Source organism: Myotis yumanensis, unplaced genomic scaffold (assembly GCF_028538775.1).
Source record: "Myotis yumanensis isolate MYYU_CA2020_CCGP unplaced genomic scaffold, mMyoYum1.0.hap1 SCAF_14, whole genome shotgun sequence".
Taxonomy (NCBI): Eukaryota; Metazoa; Chordata; class Mammalia; order Chiroptera; family Vespertilionidae; genus Myotis; species Myotis yumanensis.
The window spans coordinates 30097967-30111210 of NW_027223765.1; the positions used below are offsets into that span (position 1 = coordinate 30097967).

At 55.0% G+C, this 13244-nt stretch overlaps 1 protein-coding gene across 1 annotated transcript; it reads right to left on the minus strand.

The window, feature by feature from the left end:
* Window positions 1-3953: 3953 nt before the first annotated feature.
* On the minus strand, window positions 3954-5084 carry FOXL2 (forkhead box L2). Its single transcript, XM_070391342.1, has one exon. It carries the CDS (start codon window positions 5082-5084, stop codon window positions 3954-3956), a length of 1131 nt encoding a protein of 376 aa, XP_070247443.1.
* Window positions 5085-13244: the final 8160 nt, after the last annotated feature.

Genomic DNA, 13244 nt, shown 5'->3' on the forward strand with positions numbered 1-13244 from the left:
CATGCAGGGCAGTGAACTCTTTACTTATGCAAGGAGGAAGCAGACCCAGAACACCTCTGGAGTAGGGTATGGTGTCATTCCAGAGAATCCCCACAGTCCCTTGGTGCATGTACTGCACTGGCAAAGATTTCTCCAGGGTCCCCCTGAGAACAGGACACCCTAAAAAAAAACAAGTATTCTGGCTGGACAGTCTTAGGGTGCAGGGGTGACCAAGAATGGGTGTGTAAATGTGAGGATGTTTACATGCATATAAGCACACACATACTTCTCATTCAATACCATGCGTAGCAACTCATTATTCAGGACATGCAGAAGTTGGCAGGGTATATGTATCTAACTCTATTTATGTTGTATCTACACTACACCCTGGCAAACATATATACATATACCCATGTGTTCTGAGCCATCTAGATTAGACTGTATAAGCTACGGCATAATTGCTACATATCAGGAATTCTCTTAAATACTTTTGCCCTTACTTAGGGAATTCCTTAAGTCATCTTCTGTAACAGAAACTCAAAAGTGCAGAGGAAGAAGAGAAAGAGGAAATGAGAGACCAGGAAAGTCAGCCCTTGCCCTGAACTTTTAGCACTGGGGGGAAATGAGAAAACTATAGGGTTTTAAGAAACCCCTAGGGCTGGAATTCGGGACCGATGTCTTCCTGTGGGCATCTGTGGGGAGGTGGGGTATGATTTGGCCCCCTTCTCTCACTTCCCCAATTCCTGTGAAGACCAGGAATCCCACACGGATTCCTTAATTTCATCATTTGTACTCGGTGAGGCTGCTGCTCTCCCCAGCCTAGGGTGCCTCCTTTCTGCCTTTTAGTTACTGGGAGCAGAGAGAGGTCCTGTCCTCCGGTGCTGGCCTAGGCGAACTTCCCTACCTCACTGAAGGCTCTGCCTCCTTTACTTTATCTGCTTGGGATAGCGATTGGGAAGTGCTGAGAGCCAGCTTCCGAACAGAGAGCCTCAACCCGCTGAAGCCAAGGATCTGTATGTATTCTCTGTTATCATTCAGCAAGCCAGGATGATATACACATAACATAACGGCACACATTGCCAATGACTTATAAATACAACACACACTGTGGTTTCAGCAAGCCACGCTCTGAGTGCTAGCCATCGGATTAGTACAATGCCCTTTCCAGAGGTGAATGACAGACATATACACCTCCCACCCTGTCACTGGGATCCTGACTGAGACTGTATGCACACATTTGCAGCAGGCATAGTCTTGGGAGTATTAGTCCGACTGTGTTACGAAAATACAAACTTGCATGGGTGCAAAAACCACAACAAATCCTACCTACAGCCACGCCTTGTGAACGAACCACCGCAGATAAAGTCTCTGATGAGGTTAAACAGCCACAACAGACTACCCACTGCCCCTGGGATACATTTCACACAACAGAAAGCACAGACAGACAGGCACACAGCAGTCCACGTTCTTTTCCGCAACTCCCCTTAGTCATCTAGACAGCGGTGCAGCGGGTTGCCAGACGTGCCCAGACACCAGGCCTGACCTGCCTCTTGGGCATCCCGCCCCAGCTGAGAGTCTCTCTCCAGCCAGTTCTTCCCAGCTCCCCTGGCCCAGGCAGGCTCCAGTCCCCGTCTCAGGGCGATGATACTCAACCACCACGGCTTCCTCCTCTCCCTTCTAGCCTCCCCAGGGAAGCCCGAGGGAGGAGGGGGCTATCCTGAGCCAGAGCCACCTCCCCTTGGGCCCAACTACTCCTAAGGAGGATCCCACCCTGATGGCCCCATGGAGTGACCACCAACCAGCATAGGTGGAAGTGGAAGGCCTGCAGGCTCATTTCCTACAGCCACAGCGTGCAGCCACTCCCAGTCCACTAGATCACCAGGACCTTTGGCCACTGTTGTCAGGTTCAGAGTGGGGGGCAGTGAGGGACACTTGTCTGGATGTGGGATCCAACCCAAGTTTCACGGGAGCTGCAGCGAGAGCTGGCTGATATGGGCCATCCGATGGGAGGACTGAAGGAAGACCATCCCTAATCCTGCCTCCTGCCTCAGGGCCCCAGATTGCAACAGGGTCAAACGGGCTGGTGTCAATCAGCGGAATTAATGGTTTTAATTCGTTATTTGAAGAGTCTCAGTAAAGGGAAAGAAAGGAAAAAAGATTAGATTTCTACAGCCACGCAGTATGTTCATCATTTTCTAATGCTCCCAAAACTCTTACACATCTCAAGGTAAATGAGTTATGATTATTAATAATAAGCCATTCATTATATGTATATAGAGGTTTTCAGCTTACCGAGCTTTTTTTGCAAACAGGATTTTACCTGTTTGGAATAAACTTATCTAGCTGTTATATTTGACTGGAAAACAATTTAAAGTATGAGGACAATCTAAGGAAAACAGTCCCACACACCTAGTCCGACTGTGTTACGAAAATACAAACTTGCATGGGTGCAAAAACCACAACAAATCCTGCCTACAGCCATGCCGTGTGAACGAACCACCGCAGATAAAGTCTCTGATGAGGTTAAACAGCCAGGACAGACCAGTGATGACACAGAACACAAACAATCCCCCCGAGTAAACAAACTGGCATCGGCAACCAAAACTGCTCTCCTCCCCGGCCGCCCTCCACCCGTGTTCATCTGAAAAAGGATAAAATTTTGCCGAAAACCTCCTTCTTTTAACTAGCTGCTGAACAAACGCAGGCATGACAGAAATAACATAAGCCCGTGTTAAAAGAAAGAACAAGAAATTTATTCGAGTATTGACAAAACAACAACAAAACAACAAAAGTGCTCTAGTTCTCTCTAGAAAATTTGGTCCTCCAAACGACACACTACAGAACAACCAGGAATTTCGGGCAGGCCGGCTCTGGGCCACCAGCCGTCTGGTCCGACTGCTGCCCAAGGTGCCAGAAGCAAGACATTTGAAAAACACACATCAGGGAGAGGATGAGTCGTCCGGCCCTGCAAGTCGGCCAGGCAGCCTGTGATCTTCCTGGCACTCGGGGCTTGCATCGGAAGATCCGGGAAATTTTGTTTTTGATTTTATTTTAAATAGAGAGAGGGGGGGGGAAGATACCCCAAATTTGTTGAGGAAACCATCTTTTACCGAGCGTATTCTCCTACCTCTCTGAACACAGCTTTTTGAAGGCCCGACAGGAATTCTACTTCAAAAGGAAGGGAAGATTTTCATGTTTTGCTTTAGCGAACTCCAAGGCCACAATTACTTCGCCGATTTTCCCGGGGAATTTTCTTCCTTAACAAATATTTTAAAATGGTATCTAAAATAGCCCTCTCTCTCGATGATCTTTTCAGCAAAACCTAGCCAGCCGCGGGGTGGTGTAAACCCGGGCGCAGGCGGCCCAGCGAGGCAGCCCGGCTCCCTGCTCGGGCCCAAACCCCGCCCTGCCCAGTGGGCCCTGTCGAGCGACTTCGGAGCAGCTTCTAGGGTACGGAGCAAACACACTTTCGTCCCTTTTCCCGGCGGCGCGGGGATCGATGTCGGCCCAGACCTGTGCCTCTAGGCAAGGATTGCACAGCAGCCAGCGGGCAAAGCGGAGCGCGAGCGCACCGACCTGGGAGAGATTGTCAAGCGGTCCGCGCCGCGGACGCCGGGCTGCGCCTCGGCCGGGGAAGTTCCTCTCCGCCTTGAATTTTGGGATGAGGTGTCCAGCCCGGGCGCGGGGGCGCAGGGAGGAGACAGGGCCTGCAGAAAGCGCGAGGACAGGCGGCCTGCAGGCGGCAGGAACAAAAGGGCATAGAGGGCAGGGAGGCGAGCACAGGAGGAGAAGCCAAGGAGACAAAGACGAGCGAGAGGAGCCCAGGGGAGCGAGGACGCACGGAGGAGCCCCGGACGCTGGCTCAGGAGGCCGCCCCAGCCGGCGCGCGGTCCGACTGGCGACCGTGGCTGCGGCCCAGGCCGGCATCGCACGTCCCTGCATCCTCGCAGCCGGCGGGCGTGCGCCGCGGACTCTCAGAGATCGAGGCGCGAGTGCAGCGCACCGGTCTTGCTGTCGTGGTCCCAGTAAGAGCAATGCATCATGGCGAGCTCGGGCTGCCGGGCGCAGGCGAACTGCAAGCCGGGCGCGTTGGTGGGCGCCGGCGCCGGGGGCGCGGCTGTGGCCGGGCTGGCGGGGCTGAGCTGGCCCGGGGGCGGCGCGGCGGCCCCGTGGTGCGGCGGGGCTGGCGGGGGAGCGGCGGCCGCGTGGAGATGGTGTGCGTGCGGATGCGAGTGGGGGTGCGGCGGCGGCGGGGGCGCGGCCGGCGGGCCCCCCAGGCCGTTGTAGGAGTTCACCACGCCGGGAGGCAGCGCCATGCTCTGCACGCGTGAGTACGGCCCGTACGAGGCGGCCGGGCCCGCCAGCCCCTTGACCACCGCGGCCGCGCCCGGACTTCCCGGGCCCGCGGCCGCCGCCGCCGCTGCCGCCGCCGCTGCGGCCGCCGCCATCTGGCAGGAGGCGTAGGGCATGGGCGAGGGCGGCTGCGGGAGCGGCCACGAGTTGTTGAGGAAACCGGACTGCAGGTACTTGGGGGGCGCCAGGTAGCCGTAGCCGTCGGCCCCCGCGCCCGCCACGCCGCAGCCGCCCGCGGCGCCTCCGGCCCCGAAGAGCCCCTTGCCCGGCTGGAAGTGCGCGGGCGGCGGCCGGAAGGGCCGCTTCATGCGGCGGCGGCGCCGGTAGTTGCCCTTCTCGAACATGTCCTCGCAGGCCGGGTCCAGCGTCCAGTAGTTGCCCTTGCGCTCGCCGCCGCCCTCGCGCGGCACCTTGATAAAGCACTCGTTGAGGCTGAGGTTGTGGCGGATGCTATTCTGCCAGCCCTTCTTGTTCTTCTCGTAGAACGGAAACTTGGCGATGATGTACTGGTAGATGCCGGACAGCGTGAGCCTCTTCTCGGCGCTCTCGCGGATCGCCATGGCGATGAGCGCCACATAGGAGTACGGGGGCTTCTGCGCCGGGTCCGGCTTCTCCGGGGCTGTCCCGGCGCCGCCGCCGCCGCCCTTGCTCGGGCTCGGCGGCGCCGGCGCCTCGGGCTCTTTGGCTGCACGGGCGGTCTCCGGGGCCAGCAGGGCCCCCGCGGCGTCCTCGGGCTCGGGGTAGCTGGCCATCGCGGCGGAGTCGGCGCGCCGCGGCCGGGCAGCCCTCACTCCTTCCTGCGGGCGCAGGCGCGGCCGAGAGTCCGGGCGCACCAGTCCGCTCGAGGCCGAATCGCGAACTCCTGCAGTCGGCCGGCGCCGCTGGCTGGAGGCCTCTCGCTCTTCTCCACTCGGTCCCCCCTTCTCCTGCGGAGCGGCCGGCGGGAGTGGAGCTCAGCTTCTGGCCATGGGGAGTCCGCCCAACAGAGAGGGGCTCCGGCCCCGCCGCCCCTCCCCGCCCGGCCAGTCCCCGCCTCGGTGGGTTTCTGCGCTGCGCTCTTCCCCTCCCCCACCCGCCGGTTTCTGGAAGCGGGACCCGCGTCTCCCGCGGAGCTGCCGCCCGGAGTCCCTAGTGCGCCAGGAGCCTCGCTCTGTTCTGATTCGTATGGGCTCCGCCGAGTTCCGCTTGCGTCAGGCGCCTTCGCCCCTATAGCTGGGCGGCCAGTCGCTCACGGGCGAGTTCATCTCTAAGTCACTTTTTTGTAAACGCCCCGCACAGCCCGGACTGGCCGGCCCCCCTCCCTGCGAGCTTGGGGGCTCGGCGGACGGCGGGGCTCACGCTCTCGCCAGCCCTGGTGGTCGGCCGCTGCTCGCTCTGCGGGTCCGACCGCCCTCGACCCGCGTCCGGGGAGCTCGGGCCCTATCGACGAGAGGCGAGCTTTCAGGTGAAAGAAAACGACTTCTTTGCTCTGCCCTTTGCTGCTGTCTTGGGACTAAACTTCTGGCTCGGGGCTGGGGGAGGGGCGGGACGGCGAGGGGGCCGGACGGGGGTGGGGTGGAGAGAGCTGCGCGGTGGCTTTGGGAAAAGTCAGCCCAGAAACGCGTGTCACTGAAGGAAGAAACCTCGGCTTGGTCTGCTCCTCGCGCTCGCAGTGCGCCTGGGCCGGGCTGGGGCGAGGGCGAGGATCGCCGGGGAGAGGTGTCGGGGGCTCCGCCTGAAGCCCCTCCGCCTTTTCTGGAGCCGTCTCTGGACCTGGGAACCAGACCCTCCTCAGATTGCGAGTGGCACTCTTACCGCTGGGATGCATGCTTTAGACTCCATTCTGCTCCTGCTCTGTGTCACAGAGGCACGGAGGTGGCCGCCGTGGGGCTCCGGGGAACTGTGTGTACGGGCACTGGTATCACATCTAGAAGGCAGGGGAGGGCCTGTCCTTGAGTCCCGTGAGATGGCAGCTGCCCAGGTGCGCGTGTGCTGGTGCAAACCACAGGTACGCACATGTACAAGCTGTGAGCGTTAGGAGGTAAAACATGTAACGATATGTGTATCACATATCAGAGTGAATGTGGCTCAAGGATATTGCCTCTTCTTTCTTTTTCCTCTCTCCACCCCTCTCTCTTTTCTCCATTCGTTCCTCCCTTCTTCCCCCTTGCCCTGCTTTCTTTTCTTTCTCAATTCTTCCTGCCTCCATTGCTGCCAGTGTATATATTCTATCACAGGAAGAAAAACAGGCTGTGAGGGCGACACTTATTTAATTCTCTCCCCCTGACATTTATTCTGATCTTTCTCCAGGGTTGAGGGGTGAGTTCTCACCTCTCTTCAGCAGAAGTCTGATTGGGACCCAGTTACATCTGCATGTGCGGACATTGTCTCAGGGGAAGTATGCGCTGGCAAAAAAGAAAGCCAGGCATGCCTGACTTTTACTAGTTAACAGCCTTAACAAAAATTCTGTCCTTAGACGCGTGAGTCCTCCTGCCCCAAACTCCTGGGCGCGGAGGGGGCAGGGATTCTTTGTAGAGGAAGGTGGAGGAATGGATGTTCTGCAGGTGTGTGTTAGTGATTGGCATGTCTGGATTGGTTGGCCCAATGCCTGTCACCACCTCGTCCTCTCCGGCTGCCCAGTCTCTGAGGAAGTCACAGCCCACCTCCATGAGCTACTACTTCCCACTGGCCTCTGAAGCTGCATTCTGAGGTTAAAGGAAAGGAGGACAGGGTGATGGGGCTCTTGGAATCCAGCATCCTAAAGGTGAGGTTCCTCCAGAGAGGTCAGCAGAAGCGCCCGGTCTGACCACCACAGTAAGAGGGTGCAGGGCTCTCTGAACTCATCTCAGTAGATATGCTTCCACCCACCATTGAAAACATCTCATCAAAGCTGGGTGGGTGTCTCCCGCTGCTCCCAGCATACAGCCGGGCAAAGCGGCACTCCTTCACATCCTCTGTGCCTGCTTCCTGAGCAGGCATGCGTGGTTTTCTCTGTCCTGACCCCATGAGCGCCTAGGCTCGGAGTGGGAACTCGGTTTGGGCTGCTGAAGATTGCGTGCCTGCCATCCCGTAGCATAGGGCCTGGGGGCAGGGCAGCCCCAGCTGCCCCCACCCTGGATACTGCTGTCTCCTTTCTTTTTCTCTGACCACCCAGGCTGGCTCTCTGCCCCTCTTTCCCCCGGGCAGGCATTTCCGCTTCTGGCCAGCAGCAGCCAGGTGTAACAGCATTGTTGTGTGTGTCATCACTTCCCCGGATTCCAAACCCGGCTCCCTTTTCAGCCTTTTAAGGCGTGTGTGTGTGTGTGTGTGTGTGTGTGTGTGTGTGTGGTGGGGGTAAAGGGAGGAGTGCCTCTAAAGGATTTTCTGAGTGTGAGAAAGGAGTCCTGCTCTCCCCAGGTACTGATCCCTCCAGGAGGCGGCGGGGCGCGCCTGCGTTTGCTTCTGCACCTTCTGGGGCAGGCTGGGCAGGCCCGCTTCCCAGCGAGGTCAGGATCCCTTGTGGTCGGATGGGCAGTGCCAAGACTTGTGCGGGGCTCCAGGCCTGGGCTCTCTCCCCGCGGCTTCTCGGCGACCCAGAACCCTGTCTCCTTGACCTCGGTGGTGCCCAGGGACCCGGCGGGAGCTCCTAGCCTCCGCGGCTCGGTTTCCCGGGGCCCGCGCAGCTGCAGCTCAGGAGGTACCGGCGCCTCCCTCCGGTTTTTCCGCCCGAAGATGAAATTGCCGGGCCAGACCCGCCAGACGGAGCGCGGTCTCTGCTACCGCACCTCCGAGGCCCCGCTCCCGCCCCACGTCCGCCCCGCACTCCAACGCCCCGACCGACCGCCGGCACCAGCAAAGCACTGGGCTCTGATGGCTGGAGGTGGTGACAGGCATTGAGCCAGCCACTCCAGAGGTGCCAGTCACACACACTGTAGCTGAGCTCGAGGCCGGTTACCCTGCAACCGGCAGGGAAGCGGCCCCCGCCTCTGGACCTGCGGTCGGGCCCGCCAGGTGAGCGGCCCGGGCCCGGAGGTAGGCAGCGCTGACCTGGCTCAGCTGCTATGGTCCCGCGCGGCCGCCAGCCACCGGCACCAGGTCCTGCGGCCCCCTTTCTTGGCGGGGCTCTGAACCCCACCCTGGGGAGGTGAGGCACTGAACCCCCTACAGGCCTCTCCTGTGGGTACAGCCTCTGTGGCGTGCACGCGGGGGGAAAAGGGAAGCTTTTGTACCCACACAACTCCACACCTAACTGGCTACCCTACCCTAGCCCCCTGCGGCCCTCCCCCATTCCTTCCGTCCCTCCTTACATTTCTCTCAGTCAACCTGGGATCCCCTCCCCTACTTTCCCCCACTCTCACCTGCTATATACACTAGCTCAGATACTGCACATCTTGGGTAAAATGTCAACCTGATGATGCCTGGACTCAAGCCATGCACACGCTCGCCACCCAGCTATCTTATGACAGTGATGTCTTGGCCCCATGCCTGCAAGTCTGAGTCCCAGAACCTCTTGATTCTCTGATGTCTTTGGCCTGTGGTTAGGGTGACTGGGTGGCCACCTGGATGTTCCCATGGTGAGCTCAGACTTTTTTTTTGAGAAGCTGAGGTACAGAGCACACCCCTGATGTACTTTAACACACTCACAGGCCACTCAACACAGGATTCGTCTCTGTTTTGTAGCTGAGCTCGCTGCTGCACTGACAGTCTGCAGCCTGAGATGGCTGCACAGTTCTCGTGCACACACCCACACAGCCCGGCCCGAGGCCAGCCGGAATTATTCTGCCTGGATGGGATTAGCAGGGTCACTTACCCAAATATGTGCTTGGGAGAGAGACTAGGGCAGGAGAGAGAGAAAGAGAGAGAGAGAGAGGCAGGCATCGCCACTGCCCATTCTGGAGAAGAACGCACAGATGACAGCTGTTTCCAGTTGGTAAGCATCCTTTTGAATCCCACACCCTGACCCCGTCTGTGATGGCTGGGCTGGGAGGCAGCAGGCCAGAGTTCTGGGCTCCTCCGTACCTCTCTGATGTTGGGACTCAAGTCCACCAGCACCCCTTTGTCCTAAAGAGTGTGTGCCCTGCCCTCTGTAAGGCAGACTACAGGGCAGTTGTAGACCTTTCTCCTGGTTGAACATAACTCAGAGAGAAAAGGCAGAGGGGGCTGGTTTCTGGGCCGTGTGAGGACTCCCTCTCTCTGCAGACCTATGGGATGCTCCCCGAGAGAGAATTCTAGGGTGGCAGGAGCTGCTGGCCAGCTTCCTTTGGTGTCCCATAGCTACGACTCCCATGGTCCAAAGCCCTTTTATTCATTCCTAAACAGCGGATACCCTGCCACTAGGCCCCAACCAGGCTGGAGAGAGGGATGTTGCTGTTTAATGTTGCCTTTCTCCACACCCAGACTGTAAGCCTTGATGGGCAGAGATTCTGTCCTCCACTTCTCACTCAGCGCCTCCCACCAATGGGCTCAATACATTCTAATGGAATTGGAAAATGACTGCTCCTCAGAGAAAACTGAGAAATGTCACTTTCCTTGTAATGAAGGAACCATAAGGCACAATGGCTGGACCATGGAGGGCCAGCTCAGGATCTGAGAGTTTTCTGTGATTGGGGCTCTCTCTTCATTATGGCTGCACAGTCATGCTGCTGAACCTTAGGCAAGGACACAGGACACCTTCTCCATTCCCTGATCATGGGGAAGACCTGTCTGAAACATTCAAACTGAACTTTCTTAGACATGGAGAGGCCTCTGCACCTGTGGCAGCTGGCTTGCAAGGTGTAAGACCTGCTGTCTGGAGCCCCAGGCAGGCCCATGAAGGGATGCCTGAGAGAGCTCTTCCTTTTGGTCCTCATTCCCACCTCGAGTTTCTCTCCACAGATGGGTATCATTTAAAAAGCCTCCACGTTGGAGGGAAGTTTTATTTTTATTTTAAAAATATATTTTTATTTATTTCAGAGAAGAAGGGAGAGGGAGAGAGAGAGAAACATTAATGATGAGAGAGAATCATTAATTGGCTGCCTCCTGCATGCCCCCTACTGGGAATCGAGCCAGCAACTTGGGCATGTGACCTTAACGGGAATGGAACCTGGGACTCTTTAGTCCTCAGGCAAATGCTCTATCCACTGAGACAAACTGGCTAGCACTGGAGGGCAGTTTTAGATGCCTAGCTTTGCAGAAACCCAGAGGAAAAGAGGGAGAAGTGCTGAGTTTTATGTTTTGTTTTACTGGCCTTCTGAAGATTTCCCTCATACCAAATACCAAAATGATGTGTGTGTGTGTGTGTGTGTGCGCGCTGTACAATTTATATATGGTAAACAATATGCATTTCAAGTGTACATTGTATTTTTACATATAATGCACCATGAAACCATTATCATGTAACCATTACCCAGATTTGAGACCTTACCATTTCTGTCACCTCAGAAGGTTCTCTTATATCTTTTCCTCATTAATAACTACTGTATTCCCAAAGGTAATGCATATTCTGATTTCTATCGCCATAGATTAATTTTTCCTGCCTGCCTCGAGCATCATATAAACTGGACATATAACACATACGCTTATGTTTATGGTTTCTTCAGCTGAACATGTTTTGAACATTCATCCATCTTGTTACATGTGTCAGACGTTCATTTCTCTTTGTAATTGCTGTGTAATATTCCACAATATGCTTGACCCTTCACCTATATCATCTGATGGGCATTTGTGTTGCTTTCAGTTTTGGGATATGATAAATAAAGTTGCTGTCAACATCTTTGTACATGTCTTTTTGTGAAGGGCATTTCTTTACTCCTGAGCGAGCACCTAGCAGAGTAGGCATATGTTTGGTTTTAGTAGATATTGCCAAACAGTTTCCAAAGTGGAAGAACAAACTACAGTGCTAGACAGACAGACAGACAGACAGACACTGTAACAGGGCCTTTTCTGTGTAGATAGCATTCTCTAAAGACCACTGTGTACTTCCAGCTGTTATTATTATTTAAAAAGCATTTTATTTATTGAAATTTTAAGAGAGAGAGAAAAGGGAGGGAGAGAGAGAGAAACATTGATTTGTTGTTTCATTTGTTTATTCATTCATTGATTGTTTCTTGTATGTGTCCTGACCGGGGATCAAACCTTACATATTGGGATGATGCTCTAACCAACTGAGCTTCATGGCCGCGACTCCAGCTGTTATTATCATCATTATCATTATAAAGGAACAGAATAGCTATCCTTTATTAAGCACTTATTTTGTGCCAGGGACTTTACATGTACTTTCTCATTTCATTTTTTTCTGACAAACCTAAGGGGTTGGTAGTATTCTTTTATAGTTGAAGAAACTGAGGCTCAGAGAAGTGAACTAACTTGCTGAAGGCCCTCAGCCAATAAGTGGCGGTTTGACTTTGGAGCCCTGAGTTTCACCTCTGCCTGTGTGCCTCTGTTTGTCCCTGCACGGGCAGGAAGTCCTTCCTTCCATCTGACCAAATCTAGCTGCTATTTATGAGACCTGTTTCCTATCACCTCTGGTCCTCCCCACATGTGCTGTCACACCCAGGCTTGGGATTTGTGTACACACATACTAGTATGCACACGGTCTCACAGCCACATACACTCACTGGGAAGAAGAAGAAGAAGAAGGGCATGGGGGCCAACTTCGTGAAAACCTCAAAGCTTGCCAAGCACTGGGCTCAGCAATAGTGCTCTTCTCAGGGAATTTGCTGAAGAAGAACGGACCAATTTGTTTTTGGATGCTGCAGAGAAGAATTCGGAGGAGATGGGCATTTGGTCATCCTCCCAACAAGCTGAGCCAAGCCCATGACAATGATGCTTTAGAGGCAGCCTGGGGAATCCCTCTATCTGCAGGGCTCATGCGGGGGTGCTCATCTTCTCCTTACCACCTCATCCTGCTGGGGAGAGTGGTAGGCCGCGAGGATGTGTGTGGTCTGAGCAGGGAGAGAGCATGAAGTCTACAGAAATGCACGTTAGGACAGAGTACCTGAGCAGGCCCCCCAGGGAAGGGTCACTCGGAGAAGGAAAGTCAGTAGCCGTCTCCTCAGGATGTCCTGGGATGTTGTTACCAAGTATCCAAGCCCCTGGGCTTGCCTGAGAGGATTATGCTGCCTGGTGGGTAGAGGCGCTATGTGGGCACTATACTCTGTGCAGCTGGCCCCTCCTCAGGCCCCATTTTAGACTAATTGAGGCCTTGCTGGCTCTGGGTTTGTAATTGGGTGTAATTGCTGACAGGCTGCTGTGGTGGTACAAGCAGGCTTTTGTTGGGGAAACTGTGGTCAGGATTCTGGGACTTTGGGTGGGAACAGTTCAGGATTCTGGTGTGCTCTGTTCCAGGTACCTCTTGGCCCTAGTTTTCGCTAGGAGGCGGCACTGCTGAGGACTAAGGAGGGGGCTAGTAGCATGTCTGAATAGGAAGGGACCCCTCACCTGGGTGATGGAACTCAGGTCCAGACATAGACAAGGTCAGCTCTAGGCCACAGAGGTAGTGCAGATGGACTGGGAATCCTGGTGCCTGGTACTGTCACTGATGCACAGTCCCCTTAGGCTGTCAGTGCCACAGTGGAGTGGTTAAACAGGCATCTGTCCTGATACTTACTGATATCAGCCTGGGAAATGATGGAACCTTGCTGAGCTTCAGAGTTTTAAAATTTTGTCATTCTTTCAATCAGCAATATATTCACATATACCAAGATTTAAAAATATAGAAGGCTTAGGGCAAAAAATCTCCCTCCCATTTCTGTTCCCAAGCCATCCTTCTCACAGACAGTGACCTTGCTTTCACATCTATCCCACTGGGCATGTTTCATGCATATACACACATGCTATGTGCATTGCCCTGCCCTTCCTCACTTTTTGCACATGGCAGCATCGAATGCACAGTATTCCACATCTTAGAGATCTTTCCATGCCTGTGCATTCTTTTTTAAAAAAAATTTGTTTTTATTGATTTTTTTAGAGAGAGA